General features: G+C 38.4%; 1 protein-coding gene across 3 annotated transcripts in view; it reads left to right on the top strand.

Moving 5' to 3' along the window:
- Positions 1 to 1,178: 1,178 nt before the first annotated feature.
- FNBP1L (formin binding protein 1 like) overlaps positions 1,179 to 21,886 on the top strand; it is a 51,851-nt gene continuing 31,143 nt past the window's right edge. For 2 of the 3 annotated variants that reach the window (XM_068689999.1, XM_068689998.1), the window contains exon 1: positions 1,179 to 1,374. In XM_068689999.1, coding sequence (XP_068546100.1) covers positions 1,351 to 1,374 — 24 coding nt within the window. In that variant the 5' untranslated portion in view covers positions 1,179 to 1,350. The remainder of the gene's footprint in view (positions 1,375 to 21,886) is intronic. The other variant, XM_068690000.1, reaches the window with a different exon arrangement.

Here is a 21,886-nt window from a genome sequence, read left to right as displayed (position 1 = left end):
ACTTTATTGAACAAGTAGCTAAGCAAAGAGTTGATCTAAGTTTTTCTTCCTAATCCTCAAAAGCATGTGAATTGAATGTGTGTGTGTGTGTGTGTGTGTGTGTGTATATATATGTATATATATATGTATATATAAAATATGATTACTTTTCTTATTCATCAGTGCTTCATTACCAGAATCCTCAAAATGTTTTCAGCCTGGTGAATGTTTTCAGTAACATGCAATGTACAAACTGTTTGAATTAACATCTGTTCAATTGAAGTGAGCCCAAGTGTGGAATTTGAGCCCAAATCTGGGGTTTTGTGACCACTGGCTTGCTAAAACATCCTCTCCGTCGGCCACCACAACACGTGGCAGAATTGTTCAGCTTGGGGTTTCCCACAGACCAAATGCATTTCTAGTGTAACGTGACTGGCTCCAACACTTCACTCCAGAAATAACATCGTTGACCTGTGATCTCATCTGCTTATTTTGATAATTCACATTATCTTACTGTAATGGTTTCATATCTAAAAGAATTTGCATTTTGCTCTCCTAAGGAAAAAGATTAAATGTCAGCTAAGCATGATGTGAATGAGCAGTACCTGGAAGGTGACTGGAAACGAAAAAAATTATTGGGCTTAAGTCACTTTTTTTTCATGATGGAGACTGAGCACAACAGCAATATTTTCACCACGTCCTTGCTGCAATTTTTGAGTAAAAATGGGAGGAAAACCAAAAATTGATGCTCTGAGGGGAATTCTGACGGCTCTCCAAACCTCTGCCTTCTATCAGCTTTCGAAACGGACATTTTGGTGGAGAAATGGCGAGGATTTAACACCATTTCCTCGCCAGGCGCTGAGGAAATTCCCGGCGGGGCCCGAGAGCCGCTGTGCCCGGGGCCGCTCCCGCCGTGACTCAGCGCCTGCCCGGCCGCCCTGAGGCGCGGCGCCGAGGGCCGGGGTCTCGCTGCGCGGGCTCTGCCCCCGGGCGTCGCCTCAGAGCCGAGTGGGGCGCGGCCGCTCCCCTCCCCCCCCACACACACCCCGGTTTCGGCCAGGAGCAGCGCCCGGTACCGGGCGGCGCCTCGGGCCGGGGGGGGGCCGCAGGCGCGGCGGGAGGGAGGCTGTGCGCCGGGCCTCCCCCGGGAGCGGCGCCTCGGCCCGGCCCGGCCCCGGCCGAGCCCGCCCCTCTCCCAGTCTCCTCCGCGGCTCCCCCTCCCCGAGCCGGGCGGGGCCGCAGCTCGCAGCGCCGCCGCTCCTTGTGCCGCCTCTCCCCGCTGACCGAGGGCACCGCCGGGACCCTCTCCGGCCGCCCCCCCCCGTCCCCGCCGCCGCCTCAGCCGCAGCCGGCGCTGCCCGCGGAGCCGCCATGAGCTGGGGCACGGAGCTGTGGGTGAGTGTCGGCCCGGCCGCTCCGTGTGTCGGCACCCGCCGCCTCCCCCCCCCCCGCCCGGCCGCTTTGTTCGGCGCTGGGGAAGGGCGGCGGCACCGGCGGAGGGACGGGGGGGCTCGGGGCGGTGTGAGGGGGAAGCGGGGCGCCGAGGCGGGGCTGAGGGGCGGGCGCTCGGCGGGCAGCGGGGCCGGGGGGCGGCCGTGGCGGGGCGCGGGGGGGTCCCTGTGGCGGCCCGGGGTCGCGGCGGGCCCGGCTTTGTCTGCGGCGCCGCCCCCGGGGGGCTTCTCCGGAGGGAACCTTCCAGAGCGGGGGCGGCCGGCGGGGGGAGCGGCAGGGAGCGCTGAGGGGGCTCGGCGGGCCCCCTGCGGACCGGGGCGCGAGGCGCGCACACGCCCTGAGGAAAATATCCCCCCAAATATTCCCCAGAATGTTCCCCCAGATATTCCCCCAAAACCGGGTGCAGCGGCCGCGGCTCGGCCGTGCCGCCCCTCGCGGCTCCGGCAGCCCCTTTGTCCCGCACGGCTGCGGCAGCGCTGGGCGCCGGGAGCGGCGCTGCCTGGCGGGGGGGATTTAGGGCGGGTCGGGATTTGGGGGGCTGCAGCAGCCCCGCGTCCCCCGTGTCGTGTGGGGAAGCGGGTCGTTAAGGCTGGCAGAGGTCTCCGTGATCGCCTGGTGCGGCCGCCCCTACCCGGGAGAGGTTTTGGGGCGGCGCTGGGGAGAGTCGGGGGGTGCCTCGGAGGAGAAGGCTGAATTTTCTTCTGTGCGTACTTAAATTCCTATCGCTTCAGAAACCAGGCTTTCAGTTTACTCGTCTCTGTTCCTTTGGGCAGCCTCTGGATTTTGTTTTCTTTGTTCGGCTTGTGAATGATAGCTCAGGTTTTGTGTTCTGTCTGGTGCTCAGCATTGTGAGGAAACACGTCAGAAATACATAGAAAAATATGGATTTCAACTTCAGACTTCATTTCAAGAAAAGGCAATTTTATTTACGGCATCATCAAACTGCCTGAATTTTATCTAGACCTACTACTTTTTTTTTTCCTAAGTCACTAATTCCATTGTGCTGGTTTAAAGAAATAAAGCCAGATGTTTAAAATAAAAGTTCTATGCTACTGCTTTTATTTCAGCAAAATTCAATATGCTTTTTCGTATTATTAGGAGATAGCTATTTCCTTAAGGTATGGACACAGATTTTATATATATATATATTTATATATATTAAAAATATATATTTTTATATATATATTCATATATATATATATATATAAAATGGTCTGTTTGTAGGCATATAGCTAGCTTCTCTGATGATTTAAGTTTTTATATTGAAATGTACCTTCTAAATGGGTTGCTTTTGTTGAATTATGTCATGCTTTTTGAAAAATTGCATCTTAGGGCTATAAAGCCAAGTATTTTGTTACGCAAAAAAAAAAAGTTCAGTGCCTCTCATACCGATTGAAAAGAATATCAAACATGTGCTTTGACATCTTGCAATGGGCAGAGAAACATTTATCTTTCAATTCTGGTGTAAAATTTTGTTTATAAATGTATTAGCTCCTCTCTAGACCAAGAATGCAATGAAAAGCAGTGCTCTGGGAGCTTTGGAGACAGGGCTGGGAAGAATGGGCAGTTAAAGCATTACCTGTGTTTTCGTCCCGAGGCTTTCCCTTCGCCTTCCCCTGCTGCTACCCTGAGTGCAGCCTCTCAGCAGCAGAGCCAGGCTGGGCTCGCTACTGGCAGCGGGGCGTCCAGCGGCACAACGCGGACACAGCGGGGAGAGGCCTCGCCCTTGGTAGTGCTGGTGCCTGGGGATCCGAAGGGCAGGTTGGCATGGTCAAGGCTTGCATTTGGAGGACGGTTTTTCTGAATGTTGAGCAAACGTTCACGACGTGTTTGTAAGCAAATACGTATGTAGGCTCTCCTCGTATATTTGCAGTTCTGATGTATTTATTTATTTATTTTCCTGGAGTCTGTACGCTACTTCTGATAAAGTAAAAAGTGTGCATGGGTACATTTAGAGGGAAATAAGGATCCAGAAGAAAATCTAGGGGATTAGAAAAAGCAACTCATGTCCAATATTTATAGCTCTTTTAATATAGCTCTTCTGGTATTAAAGTGTGTTGTTCATGTTTAAAATATCTTCAGTGGTTATATCATGAAAAAAGGGAAAGATTTTGTTTGATGGGCCAATATTTCCTAATTCTTAAATTCTTCAGCTGCTATTTCTATTTGCAGATTATTGGGCATTTTTGCCTTTCAGTCAACCATTTTTATAAGTACACCGTTCAGAATTAGGTGTACAGTGGCCAATGCACATATGTCTTGGGGAGGCTGAAGTGGAGGTGCTTCATGTTTTTAGTCCAACAGCATATTCCCTGGTGTGTGACTGCTTTCAGTAATGAATATATTTCCTGTGATAACACTATAAAATAATATGAACTAATAATAGTGAAATAAATGTCGATTTGTTCAAGCCATTCTTTCATTAGAACTTTTGTTTTACCTTTTTTTCCACACTATGTGAAATGTGTTCTCCTTTTTTTTTCCACAACAAAATTTTTGTGATGAATTTTGAGTGTTGTTCCGCAGATAATTTTATTCTGATTAGTGCATTTGTTTTTGTAGTGACTGCAGCATATACGTCATGATATGTGCTCATTAAAAGCAGGATACTTCAGTGAACTGCTTTGCGTGATAGTCTTCTCCTCATGGTTATGAGAGAGTGGTGGGAACTGGGATGTCTGGGTTCTAGTTGTCTGTCATCCAGTTGAAATTGTATTTTTTGAGACTTGGACTGCTGTGCTCTAAATTCTCCTGTCTGTAATAATTGGGTGTTGTTTTATTAATTTATTATTTTTTTCTTATAGATAGGAATTGTAAAGTAATAATGACCTGATGAAAGGGTGTATATAATAACAAAGTATCATTGTTTTCTTGGTAATGAAAAAATGTTGCTTGTGGCTGTTTGCTTTGATACACTTTCCAGGGTTTTGACTTCAGTATGGTTTGTTTTTTTGTTTTGGTATTGTGTTTTTGTTCTCCTCATGAGCACTCTGAGGGCATACAGTTCAAGTTCTGGGTGGACTTTCGCACTTGCTTAGTAAGATGCTCCAGTCTGACTTCTATCAAATTGTATTGCAATATCCAAGGTGAGAATAGATAAACGGAACTAAGGCTGTGGGGCTGTTCAGTAATTTAGCAACTGAAGTATTTGGAAAGAAAAACGATGGATTCTGATTTGTTCGAGTCTATTTGGCATAAACCTCCGTTTAGTGTGTATGTTTGTACATCTAGAGTTCTTTCTGTGATGGGCATCAACTGTACAAATAATATTAACATAGAAGATTTAACAAACCATACCTAGTTATTGTTATCATGGGTTTCTGTTCAGTTCAGTTGAATATATGGTGTGTTTGTTTGACACTAAAGGCTCACTGAGCTTTGGAGACTGGAGGATGGTTAGCGATGAAGTCCTTCACTTAATGGAAGCAAGTGAAACTTAGTGTGTGATTAGCAGTTTTGTTTTTAAAGTAGCTTCCTTGGAAATTAATTAGAGAGGTTAAGGCTACCTCTTTGAAAAACATCCTTTCTGTTTTTTTTTTTTTTTTTTTTTTAGTTTATGTTCTGTGTTTCTGAACCTCTGTGAATCTCTTAATGGCAGTTGGCAGCAAAAGAGATGGAATACCATGTCAGAACATTTTCAGTCTGTAAAACCAGTCTAGCCATCTGTTTCTCACCTCTTGATAAATATTTAAAGCAGAAGTTTTGCTGAGGGCTTTTGTGCTAAGATTTTATGATTTAAGAAAAAGGCTATGGAAGATTTAATGATACTATTGTTGTGAGCTCCTTAGGGCCAGAAGCACCCCATCTTTTATAATTAAAAAACCACTGGCACTGTAGAACGCTGTTTTAGAAACGAGTTACATCTGACCAAAGATCAAAGCGTGTTTGGTGATGTGCTCTTTTAATCTTTACTTAAACAGAATTAATTCAGTGCCTAAAACCAAGTTTTATATATGAAAATGTTAAGTAATTTTCAGTTGCATCAATAATTTTTCTTTTTTTTTTTTTTGTAATTTTTCTTGTGCTTCTGTTGTCTGTTTCAGTCATCGTTAGTCTCTTATTTTAAAATAATGTATCCTTTTTGTGCAGAAGAGGGTAAGTTGTGTGGTGATGTCTGATTGAAAAAGTCACCATGTTTAATTGTTGATGGTAAAACATCACCAGAAAGTAAATATGAAAAAGTTGACTTTAACAAATAATAACTATTTTGTTACATGTTTCTTTTCTAATAGTTTCTCATATTTTTATTCATAGATCAGAAAAACTGGTTTTAAATCTAAATATTTTTTTTCAAAAGTTTGATACTGAGAAACCTTTGTGTACAGTGAATACAAGAGTGAGATTATGTAGTCACTGCATTGTTAATGGTAGTAATTTCTTTTAAACAGTTAGAAAAAATTGACAATAATTCTACTTGTTAAGCCATATTCTATGCAGAAGTTCTTCTGTAGTTTTGAATCTTAATATTTCATAAACTGTTTTTCCAGAATGGTAACGTGTACTGTGTTAAGTCAATATTCTATTTTATATGTAGATTTTTGTGAGATGAAGTTTGGATTTATTTTTTTTTTCCCCAGATTTCTTCTTCAACTGAATCCAAAGAGTGCAAGTAATTCTCCTTTAATTCAGTGTTCTTGCTGTTGTGGTCTGCAAATGTGTGCAAGGAATGTGTCTTGTGGTTAACATATGAAATTACATGGTTTTCTAGATGTATGAGATGGCCATACATTTCCTCTGTCATGGCTAAGGTACTGGACAAAACATGTAACCTTTGTGAGGTTGCAGTCTGTTTCACAAGGAATATTGTGTGGCTTATCTCATTGTTGTCAAGACTTCTTTGATTTCCAAATGAAAGTTATGTAAGGATTGAATACTTGATTAGTGAACACGTAGTTACCTCAGGCTCAGGAATGAAAACAATTGTACTGAGCTGTAGTTAGAAATAATATTTGTCTTTATTTTTCCAGCAATTGTCTGTTTCAGAAACATCTGACCTTTTTAATGATTTTTCCAGGAAGGGGTGAGTCACTGTCTTGAGACTTTATCAGTTTGGTTTTGATGTTGAACATACTTTAATTTAAGGAAGCATACATGCTTGCGCCCTTGAGTATCTGTTTAGAGAGTATTTTTTCAATTTTGAAAACCATTTATCACCTGATGTCTATTAAAATGGCATCTTATTTTTATTCATGGCCTGATTTCTGTAGGTACTGAGAAATATAAATGCTCTTCCTTGAAGTTTTTACAAGCATACATGGGACTTATTTTTTTCTAAAATGTGCGTGCTGTCCTTATTGGTAGTACAGATTCTGAGGGTTGGCTGTGTCAAGAATCTGAATTCTGGCAGTTTGATTTCCTGAGTGAGAATCGGTTGAGATTTGTTGAGATTGTAAGATTTATTTAATTATTTATTTAACTGAGCCAAGCAGAGGATTTCTTTAAAGACTGTACCTGTCAAAGTAATGCTTGCAACAAGGTCCTTTAGAATGGCAAAATCCATCAGGACCTGGGACGGAAAAAAGCATGAATAGAAATGTCTTGCTATCAATGTGTTTGGGTTTGTTCTTGGTGAGGAGTGACCAAGTAGGTATGATTCGGGCTTTCAGCAGTTTGCAAATGAATACTCGAAAACAGAAAGTTTGTATCGATGTTTGATTAGAGTTGTCATTTGTGCTATAGACATACTGAAATAAGTTGTAATACCCTGGGAAAATGTCTAAAAGTTTGTTTGTGTATTTAAGTTCTTACGCTGGACTGATCTAGCTGAGACAGTATCTTGCTAGTAAAGTAGTTAAATACTTCAGCCCTTAAACTTGCTCTGCAGTTTTTTAGCATGCTTGGTGAAGCCAGTAGTTGAGTAATGCAGTAATTTTTTTATGGACAGGAAGTTCTTCAGCACATTTCAGATTAAATTTTCATTGTTCATAGCACACATGCACACTTTTCCAGCAGCTTGAAATCTTTTTGGTAGAAAAAGAATCCCCAAAGTCCAGATGTGTTTAGCTTTTTCCTTGTGTTGGTGAACAAATTGTTCAGTGAAAGCTGCAATTCCAATCAGCTTGTTTCATTTTGCCCCTAGTGAGTTTACGTACCCCAGTCCCAGTGTTCTCTTGGCAGAAAGCTTTATAGGTTCGTCCTCGGAAGCATGTCAGTGTTTCAGCTGGATGGGAGGAGAAGGAAAAAAAATGTATTATAATAATGAAAACCTTCTGGTTTTCATTAAAATCCTGACCCTTTACACTGACTCTGTTCTTTGTTAGTCTTTTTTTCTTTTTCCCCACTACAAGCTCTATTCTAAAAGCAGAGTGATAAAAGTGTTTTAGTTCCTGCTAGGTGACAAGAATGGGCTTAATTTTCAGTGTAGTTAATTCTCTGCTTATATTGTAGTAGAACTGAAAATTTATAGTTACATGCCAGATTCATGAATAGCCATTCCTTCATTTTTTTTCCCTTTGTTCAAAATTCGTCTTCTGCTTTGTCACTTAAAATAAAAAGGGCATTAGGCTGGTAAAACTGCTTGCTGGCATTGTGGTTTGTACATTTATACATCGCTTTGTTACATCTCTTAGAGGAGAAATGTAGTCTCATAGGTTTGAAAATGCTGTGAGATCTCAATTTTTCTTGGGCTTTACTGTGGATCTGTTGTATCATCTTGGGCAGGTAAACTTATTTTCTGTCTCAGGTTGTAAAATCAGAATAAAGTTTGTTTGCATCAAATTAATATTGTAACAGTATCTGCGTTTGTAGAATGCTTCAAGGTTATTTAATTGGAAGTTCAAAGGAATACTGTTTTTTAATGTTATACGCAAAACCAAAAAGGAGCAAATTCCTGATAAATTCATCCTCATTCTCTTTCATCAGACAGTCTACATGAAGTAACCATTTAAAATTCTTCTCTGTAAAGCGTAACTCCATTTTAACTACCTAGTTAGGTTTTGTACAGAAAAAAAAAAAGTATGTTTGGAAAGAAATCTGTTCACAATACTTGATCAAATGCAACATTCATGGATGAAGTCTGAACACTAACGAAGTTCATCATTTTTTCATTTTATTTCTTCATGTAATGCTTATGCTTATTAAGTATTTGTTCAGGAGGCAAACGCTGTGCAGTTTCCCTGTCACTGGCTGGTACACAAGTCGTAGTGCCACACTTTATAGTTCCTGATTAAGCCAGCAATGTTTTTTCAGCATTGCGCAATGAAATTACATCCACTTGATTTGAGTTTGGAGTGTTAGTTAAGTACTGAAGAGCATCTGAAATATGACAGCAATTGCACTGGAGAGTCAAAAGGCAGTCTAGATTTTTGGCATATTTAGGGGAACCAAGTGTGTGTGAGGGTGATGAAAATTGGCATCTGCCTTTTGCATCTTTAACTGTTCGGTAAATTCTTTGAAAGACAGCATTTGATTTCTTGTTTCTTTCATGCTGGGTGTCCAATTCAGGTGGATATGAAAACCTTTCTCCCTATAAACTCTGGTTAGCAGAGTAATTGAGGGAGTTTGAATGTAGAGTACGCTCATTTGCTTTTTTCCCCAGAAGCTTGATTTATTTCCAAAAAGAATAATAAAAAAAAAAAAGTGTCAGTTTTCTAATAATGTTTTCAAATAAGCCTTTGCTGTAGGCAGCATAGTTTTGTTTTGTTTTGTTTTTTTCAGCTTTGAGTACAAGAATAATTGATATGTGTGAACCAAAGACAGTATCTGTGCTGTGTTACAATTGGCTTTCTCTGCAGTAGAGGAAATTTTAATGTATCTAATGCTCAATTTATTTTTTATTTTTATAATAGATAAATTGTTCTTGTTCTAGAAGTCTTCTGTGACATCTACTTGTCTTGATTTTTTTTTTTTTGCTCTTTATGTGAAGTTATGCACAGTTAGAGAAATATGCTCAGTGTATATGACATCCGTAATAAATACTTGGAGCGTGTTCTATGTTGTTTGTATTTATTTGATGCCTAGAGCCATTAGTCACATAGTGGGTTTGAATTGTGCTGTGCTCGTTATGCTGTACACAGAGTAAAGGACTATTCCCAGTTCAGTGCCAGCAGGAGATAGGTCAGTTAACGACTGTGCCAAGTGACAGAGTTGTGCAGACCCAAATCTCATATAGTAAGATGGGCACTGATCTCAACTGCAGCATCTCAACTGTTTGTCTTGGAACATAAAGGAGGAGGGCAGGGAGAATTTGCAATGTTTGCAAGGATTAGATCATAAGCAACCTACCAGAATGCAGGAAATAGTTGTTGAAATGTACGAAGGAGTGTTGGAGTCTCCTGGAAAGCACGTGTCAGTCCTTTGGTACGATGAGGTAATAGAGTTGGAATCAGACAGCAGTGCCCTGGAAAGTGAGGTCAAGAAGTCAATGTTTGATGCGAAGGATGCGAAGAGATGGGGTGAGAATACTCAAGAAACATACGCAAGTGAAATGATATCTCAAAACCAGAGGAAAGAATGTTGCAATAATTTAAAAATGAGATGCATGAAGAATGGATAAAGATTGCAGCTGTTGGAATGGCTGGAAAGAGCCTAATTTTCCAAAAACAACATAGAAAATGTATTAACATAGAACATGGATTTGAGATTCTGGAAAGAAATCAGATGCTCAAGTGAAAGAAGAGTTAAAGGTTAAGTCCACAGTTTATAAAAGATAAAAAGCAATGAAAAGCATTGTTAAAGTTAAGAGATTATATACGTTATCTGGATTTTAATGTAACACTTTTTATTGTAGTTTTTCCTTGAAAATGAATTCAAGTTTATGATTAGTAAGTGGAAAACTCTATGATGGTTCATTAATGAGGACTGATAAATCAATATAGCTCTGAAAAGTCAGGTAAGAGTTCCCTCCCCTCCCTTAGATGAACTTTTGTTTAGTGCAGATGCTAATAGTGCAGATACTTGTCTCTGTATTGTACGAGCATTTGTTCATTTTGTGAACAAAAGCCTCACAGGATCAGTGGAGTGCACGGATGTGCTTGAAAGTAAGTATTGTGTACAAGGAACTTCTCAGAGCAGATTTTTTTTTATTTTTTATTTTATTTTATTTTTTTTTTAAGAGAGGGGCCAACTGGGAAGCTACTGAAGTCAGCAGATACTCCAGTGATGTTGTGGTAATAATGCATTCTTCCAGGTTATCTTACAGAGTTGTCTTTTATTTTTCACTCTGCTTGGCTCCCAAAGTGTGCTTCTGTGGCAAAATATGCAGTATATCCTGTGTTACAACTTCACATCTGAGTTTCCTGTCTCTAGCTGGAGATTATGGTTGCTGCCCTTAATTATTTAAATCAGCAAAAATTACTGATGTTTCGTTATTTTCATTAATTGGTATGGGATCTCATTTCAGACTTGCAATCTTTGCTGGAAACTGGGATTTATTAGAACGTGGGATATGGGTTAGTACTTGGATTTGTGAATGGTGAAAATTTTACTTTCAAAGGATTCAGAATTAACCTCATTAATTAAAAGCTTAATAACTTTTTTTTTTTTTTTTTTTTTTAACTGTCTGGAGAATTCGCTAAGAAGTAGATAGTGACATTTGAGATCTGTGCAGAACAGCCAAGGAGGTGCTTGTTTATTTGGAAGAGAGAAAAAAAAGATGAACTTCCTGTTGAAAAGCAATTTGGGATCCTGTAATAAAATGGGAAAGAACAGCAGACTGGAATTTCTGGTTAGGTCTTTTATCTCAGTGGATGACATGTTTGAAAGAGGAAAAACGAATTTCTTGAAGGTAAATGGTAACTTAACCAGGAAAATCCAATTGCTTGGGATTTTTCTGCTTCATAAGTAATGTGAGTGGACTGTATAGTGTACAGTGCCATCAAACTTCGAATAGAAATGTCATAATGTGAGGCAGGTAATTTTGGTAAAGCCACATTTCCTCACTCTTTGGTGCGGGACTCAGATACTTATTCCTGTAGCAAGGGGTGTGATGATATGATTAAGTCTTTAGATTGAGACTAAGGAAGTAGGGGTTGGGTGTTATTTGTTTTGGTTTTGCTTGATTGCTTCTTTGTTTTGTAAAAGCTGGGAGGCTTTTTGTTTTCCTTGTCTTTCCTTTCCTGTTTCTGCTCACTCCTCCTCAAGTACTGCTTTCATATAACCTAGGTTACTTTGTGTATCTCTCTGGGTTTGAGACCCTACTAAGCAGCTTGTTCCTGATTGTGGTCTCTCCATGATAGCAAGTGAAACTTCTTGCTAAAATGGCTTTTTAAAAAACATTTTTCCTTTGGTACTGGGCAGTTTAATGACCATCTGTTTCCCAGAGTGGTACTGCAGTTCTTCAGGGCACTAGGCTAGCTCTTGAGAGTGAAGTTTAATTCCCTGAGTTTCAGTTTCATCTTCTGCATTCCTGAAACTGAAGTAGTGAGATGTGAGGAGCTGCACATAGATGCATCCAATCAGTTGTAGCTGAAGTCCAGTAAAACCAGGAATTGGCTCTCTCAGTTAAAATACGACTACGTACAAATAAAAAATGTCAGGGCATTTACGTTAGCTACTCTTTGTGTTTTCAAGGCTTAACAGCTAGTGACTTTCGACTACTTTGATTCTGAGGCATTATCATTTGATTTCACTGAAATTCAGGCAATAATTGAACTGCGGTCATTTTCTTAGAGGTTTAAAATAAATTCTTGGAAATCAGATGCTGGTGGTATTTATGCTTAGTAGGTTGTAGGTAAAATATTTTTCCATGTTCTGTCTGGTTCATACTGCAAGGCTGTAATTGTGGGCTGTATGAAGAATACATCCTGACTTTGCATGAAATGCCTTGCAATTTTTGAGAAACTGTGTAATCAGCTGAAGGTAATAATACTGAAGGGCCAGCTTTGATGCTTTTGTTTCAATAATGAGGCATAATGAATTATCAGTGCTTCAAATACAAGTTTCATTCTTTAGTTTTAGTTCTGAAAGAAGAGTGGTTGTTTCATCTCTGTACAGACTTAAGGTGGAAGTAATGCTATTAGATTATTGGCAATGAATACTGGGAAACTAAGAACAAACGATCAATTTCTAACAATTTCTAAACCGAATTTCTAAGGTCTTATATGTATTTTTAGAATCTTGATAAACTACTTTTAGTACCCTGTACTTAGCATTTTAGACTTTTGCCATGCTGACGTAATCAGACTGTAAAGTTAAACCTGATGCCTGTGGCTTTCATGACTGTTTTACTTCATTAGATCATTGGAAAAGAGGCTTCATTTTTTTGCTGACTAGTGTTCATTTGTGGGAAGATAAAAATACGTTCTTGACTGTTACTTGATGCAGCTTTGCTACCTTTGTTTCGGTTCATTAATTTACTTCGAAGCTGGAGAGTGGAGATATTTCATCTTGGTGCAAAGTACCATTGAACATATCTCATATTTTTAGGTACAAAATGTTTTGCTTATGATTTCTTTATGATATGAAAACAAATTTCATTGTCAAAATAAAACTTGTGATTTTCTTTTTTAACCTGAATTGCCCAGTCTGCTCTTGTAGAGTTGTGATATTTTTTCTTATTCTTACTGTGAGTTTTAAAGCATCTGGGAAATGAATCCTTTATGTGACCGCTTGTGATAGATGCGATGCAGAAGATCATTCAAATCTTTGTCAAGTGTATTTTGATAATTTTTTTTTTTCTGTTTTACAAACACTACTCTTCTAACAGAGCGCATGTGCTTATTGTGAAATTACACCACTGATCATTTCCTTGAAATTTAAGGTATTTGCGAAGGAAAAATATCTTGTTAATCTGGCAGGGAAACAGTGAATTTGTATTATTTGATCTTGCAAAGTACATTTCTATTAGAAAAAAGTGTTCTGTGAATAATCTTAATATTTATATTATATTTTTCATATAATCCAGATTATGATTCTGAAGTCTCTTATGGTGAAGTATAAGAGAAATTTGCTGTATAATTTCTAGACTTATATCTTAAAAACTCTTGAGATAAATTAATACACAGCAGAATCATGTTACATTTTAATGTTATTTATCTGGATCATGAAACTTCGAAAAATTCCATGGTTTTGAAGATGCCAGTAGTGACATCTGGTTTTAATTAACATTCTTTATTCAGTTGTGCTAATGCTACTATGAATTTTGCTTTAGAAACAATGAATGCAGTAGATTCCTTTGTGAACATGGTGTTGTGTTTTTATTTTATTTTATTTTTTTTTTAATGTGAAATAATACTCCAAGGAAGATAGGAAGGCTCTAATTTACTGCCTTGTCAATCTCCAGTTAAGTATGCGGGTCTGGTTTTAAAATGAAGTTTGAAAAACATTTCCTGTTGTTTGCAAGATATTCATGAAGGGAAAGCAGTGTGCCTTCTCTACTCTTTCTTTTGAATACTAAAATATTCACAGGTGATACCAAAAGGGGAAATTCACCTTCGGACAGGGCGTTTAACAGAAAAATCCCCTAATCTATTCAGTTAACAAAAACAAACAGCATATGGTGAATGAGTTAAAGAGACTAGCCTTCCAGTTCTGCTGGCTGTTTACCTCACCAGTCCCCTGTGATCTGTGATCTTCTGAAATGTAGAACAGTGTCTACTCCCATTTCATGGGAGGAGGGCGTGCTCAGAATGGAGTCCGTACAGACATACTTAACTATTCTGTTAATATTTGCAGCCTTTCACAAGCAACAAAACACTAAGGATTGCATTCAATAAAATTGAAGAGGTGATCAGAATACCTGTGTATGGGTACCTTACTCTGAATAGTTCAGAAGAGCAAAAAATTGTTTACAATCTTTGTAGTATAGTTGCATTTTTTGAGTACCAGGAGCATCAAAGCTAAGGTATATGCCTTCATCTTAAATCTGTTTGACAGGTACTGATAACAGCACTTTGAAAGACCTTCTTATATTCCAGTTGCATTCACTGTGTGAATTCCTATCTGCAATAGGAATTATGAGAATAGATAATACAATTTACCAGAGCTAAGCTCAATGAGGAGTTTCTGTCTGGATCTCTGCGTTTGTGTTTAAAGGTAAAAGATTGATCTTTACCTGAAGGTACAGTGCTCTGTAGGTTTACTGGCTACTTCAGTTACGTTTATTGTGAGAAGTGATCTGAAACTTAACATCAGGATGTGTTTGCTCTGTTCCTGTGTTACAAATTTTATTTTATAAGTTCATTATTTACTCCAAATTATTGTTCAGGAATAGTGTCCCGAAATATATTTTGTTTAAGGAATAGATGAGTCAAGGTTTATGTTCCAAATAACCTATACCTTTGGTAAAAGTCTGAAAAAGGTTAAAGGGATATACCTTGCTCTCTGTGCTGGAACTGTGAAGTCGATTCTGCTGCTGATACTCAGTACTTGGATTCTGTATAAATATTTTTACGCTAGGCTTGTCCTAATTGTCAGAAAGATAAGCAGCATGATACAATATATACCATACAATTTATTTCTTTGTATTTACTCCACTGAGATAGGACTTAAATGGGCATCTTTAAATGTGAAACTCATCCAATCTACATTTCTGCATGGGATTTGTACACCCTACTTGTTATGGTTTTTATGTCGGTTAAAAATGGTATCCTTAGTACTGTCTACTTAATGTAGCTGAGCAAATAAATACAGGGAAGTGATACTTGGATGACAGGGAAGTTGGTACTCTCTCTCCCTTCTTTTTTCCCCTACCCCAGCTGGCAGAAAGAACTTCCTTGTTCTAAATTAGTGTCAGTTGTTATCACAGTCATCTTGGCTTTTAGGGAGTTCACAACTGCAGCGCGTAAGATATATGCAAACTAGTAGTTATTCTACCCATGTCACAGTCATTAAAATTTCCTCTAAATAATAGAAGATGGATTTCATTGGTAGTGCAATTGGACAAACTGAAAAACTGCTTGTGCAGAGCTGTGTGTGTATGTGTAAGGGATGGAATCCACTGGCCAAGTAGCGACCGTGTCCCGCAAGGCAGTGTTCTGCAGGTGCATCACGAATCATCAGAATGAGCAGCAAACCTTCTCTTCTGAAGGTATGATAGAGGGCACCTTGGTGTTCTGTAATAATGATTCCGTCACAAAACATTTAGCTTGATCCTATTGTCTCCTCTGTACTTCTCCCCTGGCTGATTTACCTCCAGGGTAATTACCTCCTCCTCCTCTCAGTGAACCTTTTCCCTTTGTAACATATATACCACTCCCTTTTCCTGAGCATACTGTTCTAAGTTCACTTGTTACTACATGGAGGGGAGAAAAGCAGTAGATACCCTGCTTGTTGGATGCTGTGCTAGACTGGCCAGAGCAGGAATTTAAGTCAACTGCTTGCTGAAGAAGCTGGTGGTAGGTATGATCTCTTTGCTGTTTCTACAAGTTTTTAGAAAAACTTAACCTTTAGAATGCAAAAATAGATTGCTAGTTCACATATGCAAGAACTGGAAAGTGTCAAGGCTTCCTGCTCATTTGGCTTTCTGTGGATGCATTTCTAATAACATTGTGGAAGTATGTATAATTTTTTAGAGAGATATTTATAAGTTCTTCGTTTTAAGTTTTGGATAGTTTTACCAACAGTGCTTCATAGTACACTAAAACATTCACCTTGTACTTTGAGTGTAGAACCATCTAATAACCCTTCTAACTGAGGAACAAAATCATTCTTTACACAGCTTTTCAAAATTAAAAAACTTGCAGCATTGTTTTCCAGCCAGATAATTGCAGATTTTCAGATTTTCTACAGGCTTATGCTGGTCATGGTGTAAATGCACTGTTTTGGTACAGAACTTCGGCTTTGTCTGAGGCCTTGTGTGGCTATTGGACATGAAGCAAATTTAGTATTCTGCTACTTCATTTGATACGTAGCCACAGTCGTTTATACTCTGTTTTGTTCCAGTCATGCTATAAAGGTGGGATTATCTCCAGGTCTTTCTTACAATGAGCAACAGCATCTCTGAGCTTTGAACAAACAATAATACGTTTTTACTGTAATGCATTATATCACAGTTAATTTATAGTTAAGCTTAAAGTCTTCATGGCTCCTTTTACAAGTGACATAACTAGGACTAAAATCTACTTACATGTAAGCTTCTTGCCCCATCCCTGTAAGCGTTCAAAGCTAGGTTGGATAGGGTTTTGAACAACCTGGTCTAGTGGGAGGTGTCCCTGTCTGTGGCAGGGGTTTGGGATTAAGATGGTCTTCAAGGTCCCTTCCAACTCCAACTGTTCTGTCATTCTATGACTCCATCTACTAACAGCATTCAGGCATTCCCAGGACACTCACAAAGTGCCTGCTTTCATGTAGACCCGTAGGTAAGCTTCAGAAGAATTGAGTTTCTCTCCACTTAGCTTTATGTGCTGATACAGTGAGGTAGATGAACCATTCAATTCATATGAAGATGCACATCCATTAGATGAATTTTAGAGGTTACTTCCAAGCTGGACAACAGGAGTGTGTGTTGAGCTACCCTCTGTAGCAGCTTGTTCCTTTATGCTTTTACTGATGTTTGTGCTCAGTGCCACAGCTGTGAATGAGGACAATCAATTTGCTGTGCTGGCAGAAAACTACTGCTGCTAAGATCTAATCATTAGTCCAACAGATACAGTCAGTGGCATGAGGGAACTGGAGTGCACAGCTGTAATCTGTAATGCCAAGCGGTGTCCTCAAGGACACCATACCATAAGATGGCTGAGCTAATTCACCAGCTGCCCACTTCTGAAAATGCTGGCTTACTCCTTCCCCTGTCTGGATGCTTGTACTGGTCTGACCATTCACAGAAGTGGTTCAGTGACTCCTTGGATCATCCTAGCTTAATCTGCCATGAAATCTGTGTCAGTACTTTTACTTCCAAATATAAATGTCTCTTGTAGTATAGTAACACAGTAGATGTGTTAGTGGCTTTATTTACCTACTTGTTTTTCAGCTGATCTCCAAATGCAGAACTCAGTTGTGTTGCAGGTCTGGCTGCTCATTCCAAAAAGCAACCACAAGCTTTTGTACTCCTCTTCTGTCTGTGATAGATTCCTGCCCCTTCCTGCAAAGTGACAGAAAGCTGTCTGTCAGGCCTCTGAAGCTGCTAGCTTCCAAGTAAGACATCCCCTCCTGCCAGACTGACTTTCCATTAAAAAAAAAAAAAGAAGAAAAAAAAAAAAAAATCCCAGTGCAGTTCTGTTGGTGGTCTAAGGAGATATTAAAAGAGAAAAACATAGACTTTGTATTTATCTTCCTCAACTGTTACTCTCCATTTGTAGCTTCTCAGTAAAATCCTGATTTGCTGTATATTATCTTCAAGGGTGGCTACGTTTCCAGTGGTTCAGTATCGCTTTTGAGTTGGTTGCTAATTTTATCTTGCAAACATTTCTCTAATAATAAAATATAGCGATTGATTTTAAAAACAACAAAGTTGACAAAGAGTTGGTATTGCTCTTTCAGATTATATACAAAAGTTGAACAGGCAAATGGATTTTTCATACTGTGATCAAACTGTAAATGACTATTTCTTATCCCTTAGAGCAAAGTCACCCATTCAGCTAAAAGTCATGTTTTAATTGTAGCTTTTTTCCCTTTTGCATATTCAGCATTTCAAGCCTGCTTTCTGGCAGAGTTTCTCACCTAAATGTTTTGAAGCTGCAACATACTGTTTAGTGTTAACCCCAATTTCTTCATTTTCATAAGCAAAATAGCTCTGCATCCTGAAGGTCAGCTAATGATGTGTTTTCAGAAATTTTTGGGGGAATATTGTTTTTCCTTTTTTGTGCTCAAAAGATGAGTGTTTTATTCAGACTATAAGGCTTGAACAGTCTATACTAAACGTTTGTTTTAGTATGAAATTAGAATGTGAAGTACTCTAGTTTACATGTATGCACTTGTAAATTTATGTTTTCGTCATCCTAATCTCTGAGTGCCTCTGCTTTATTTCTAGAGCAGTTCTGGCTTTCAGTGTTGCTGCTCTGGCCCTTTTTGTTTACACTAATCTTCAAGTTTATAACAATGTTTAGCCACCTTTCTTCCCCTCTCTTAAGCTTAATACATGGGCTATTTTCAGAGAGCAATAAGGTGTAATTGGTATAATTTGCAGGTTAGTCTGTTTGGAAGCTACTGTACAGAATTTTCACAAAGCAGAAAAGCAAGACAGTTTCTGTTTTGTTCTTTGTAAAGAGCACCTCTTTGTTAGCTTTTAGATTTAAAACTAACAGGATGTTTTTAAAAAAATAAACTAGCATCAGCTGGAAGCAGAGCTAGTCTCCCTGTTAGAAAGAAACAGATTGCAGTTGCAAGAAGAAAGAAAGACCAGAAGACCAAATCAATAATTATAAAAGCAAGCAGGCAGGAAGAGAGAGAAGTGATAATCAGTCCAGTCAGTAAAATACAAGAGCTATTATACTAAGATAGAAAAGGAAGCAGGGATGCGCAAAGATAGAGACAAAAGGAAAACAAAAAACACAGACACAGAAGAGGTTACAAAGATCAGAAAAACTGAAATGTATTGTCCAAAATAGATTACTGTAACATTCTCTAATTAAAATACAGTTTTATAATCTAATTTGTGCTGAGGACAAGTAGGGGAAGGTGCACAGTACTCTGTTGGTAACTCCTCATTAATATATTGTGGTTTCCATAACTTCTCATGTAGCATGAGTAATTTTTTGCACAAACACTGCAAATTAAGCAAGTGTAATGTATATGTTGAATACACATCAATTTATTATTTTATAGAAATATAAGTAGACAAGATTCGGTATAAGTTGTTGAATGGTTTGAACTTGATTCAAGGCCTTTATCTTCATTAAAAAAGGAAAAAAAAAAAAACAATCTTCATGTTTCAGACACACACCAGATATTTCAGGAGAAGGGTTTGATAATATGTGAAATAGTCACTTTGTAATTTAACTTAAAATGCTTAACTATTTGAGTGTAGTTGGGGCTTTTTGTCTTCTGCAGTACTGTAGATGCAGGAAGGAAGAACATTATCATTTAACTTTATCCATAATTCGAGTTAATTTGGGAAACTAATGGACTTAGATTCAGTAAACAGTATTAGATTGAGTTATATAATCAGCCCTGTTTTGTCAGTTGGATTACTTTGGACTTGTGGTTTTGTAGATAAGTAATTTGTTGCTTTTCCTAAAGTGATATAAAATACAACATTTTATTTGCAAATGCACTGGACTTTTTTGATTCCTTTTTTTTGTTTTCTTTTTTTTTTTTTTTTTTTTACCCGAACAAGACCTGCATCGTGTTGCTCCATGCTCTGAAACACTCTCTTCACTGAATCTCATTGGAGTGTAGTATGTATTTCCTTACACAGGACTTGTAGAAGTGTTAAGAATTTAGAGAGCTAAATGTGGAATTCAGCTTATAATCTCCCACTCACTTAATTGGAAGTTTAGACTAGCCAAGTGAGACAGCCTGGAGAACAAAGAAAAGGGAAAGAACGAATCCTGTCCCGGTATTTCAAAACTGCAAATAAGGTCACTTGGGTAACTGCAGACTAAAACCATGGTCAGATAAAATTATGGAAATACTGATGTACAAATTGAGTCAAGAGAATAAAATGATACAGGCATGAAGTCATTCATGATTTGGAATAAAATGTTTTATTAATTATTTAAAAGTGATTGTAGATCTAAACATTATTAGTTGACGTAGGTTGCTTAAACATAAGTTGATGTAGTTGTGTGTTTGAGATGATTTTTAAGGCTTTCAATTGAGTTGTTTGGAGATGATCAAAATGGAAGTCAGGGAAATGGGGAATAATCCACAATTGGATGTTGATCTGATAAACTAAAACTTTTTATAAGGAAACCATTTAGTAAAGCAGATTTTATTTTTTCTTTGCAGAATTTAGTACCACAGTCCTCGCTTTTAATGCAAGTATAACTGGTTTCCAAGTCAGTGAAAAACGGGAGCATTAACTGTTTAAAAATCTCAGTCTGGCCTAACACATTTCATTTGAAACTCCTATGATGAGCAGTGGCTGGACTAGCTACAGATAGTTTTTGGAGGAGGAAAGGTTTGGCATTTATGCTGCAGTATTCCCTCAGTGTTTATCCCTCTGAAGAGATCCTCTTTTTTTTTTTTTTGTTCCTTGTTATTGGCTTTTGAGTTTTTTGTTTTTTTTTTTGGGGGGGGGGGGGGGAAGGTGCCAATAAGAGGAGAAGATCAGTTCTTAAGTTTAACCTCCAGTGCAGATTTGACTCAGCTTGGCTACTTGCTTTGATGCTTCAGCTGCTGTTATTGAAAAGCTCCCTGGTATCTGCAACAACCTGATAAGTTTAGAACTGCATCACTGAAGTATGCATAGTGTTAGTCTGTGGTTACATTAAATTATCTGGAAGTAAAATTTAGGGACATAACACTTCTTTTGGAATAGTTTATATTCACCTACTACAGATTTTTGTGAAGTCTTAGATTTGTTTTGACAAAGCAGATTTTGCATTGCATTCCAGCTTTTGAGGGGGCAGTTTCTACTGAGGGCCACCATCCATTAGCTAACATTAATCAGTTTAATAGTAGCCAGCTGCATTTAAATTTTTATTTATTTATTTATTTTACAGAAATTGCCTGCTCAGCTGTTAAGGGTGGTGGGGAGTTGCTGGACAAACAGCAATGTGTGTTTTGCTTTGGAATATTGTAGAGAAAATTCTTTGCTATCAAAGTAGTAGACAGCCAGATATCGTAGGATGTGTTCTTTTTTTGTTTGTTTTTAATTGCCTTTTGCTGGTCTTAAGTTAATGCAATTTTCACATTTCTTACAAAGCAGTTGGCTGTATTAATACATTGATAGATCGATTCTGAAAGTTTCAGGCAGATAGTCTGTTACATCTGTTTGGTCCATTTTCTTCTCTGTATAGTATTGCCCAATTTTTATTTTTTTTTCCATTCAAGGTACTGTATAGCCTGATTTGTTTCTCAGCGCATAATTTGGTCTCCTTTTTAGCAGTGTGAAAGATTTTCTGTTTGTGTTCTTGGTTGAAAAGGATGCCTTTGTTTTGATTGAGACCCAGAGCCTCAAACGTGGGTGCTATGTGAGAGAAGTTGAAAGGATTAAATTTGTGACTCACATCTAGAAGCCTTTCTGAAAAGGTCCATTTTTTTCTTTCTACCGATTCATTGATGCAACTTTTCTTTTTTGCTCATTTATCTCAGCGTCATTACTGAGCAGTGTAACATGATTTGTGTGACTGCAGACTTCTATTCTTTGGTTTTGTGGAAGAATTGTAAAGCAGATAGGTTGTTCACTTAACATACGTTTTATTTGTTAATTGAGAGCTCTGTTGTGCAGCATGTACATGAGTATAGAGAGAGAGTTTGACACATCATCAGTACATCCAATTTAATTGATTAATTATCAGTTTTTACATGGATGTTTTTAATAGTGTTTTTATTTTGAACACAAATTGTTATCTATAAATAATCAACTTATTTATTTATTTATTTTTAGGCATTCAGGTTTGGTCATTCATAAGCCAGTGTTCAAAAGATGCTTTTATACTTCCTGAAAGTAGTATTTTTGAAGGCACCACATTGT

The sequence above is a fragment of the Anas acuta genome, chromosome 8, assembly GCF_963932015.1.
Source record: "Anas acuta chromosome 8, bAnaAcu1.1, whole genome shotgun sequence".
In the NCBI taxonomy this organism is placed as follows: domain Eukaryota; kingdom Metazoa; phylum Chordata; class Aves; order Anseriformes; family Anatidae; genus Anas; species Anas acuta.
This window is presented reverse-complemented; position numbering and strand designations above follow the sequence as displayed.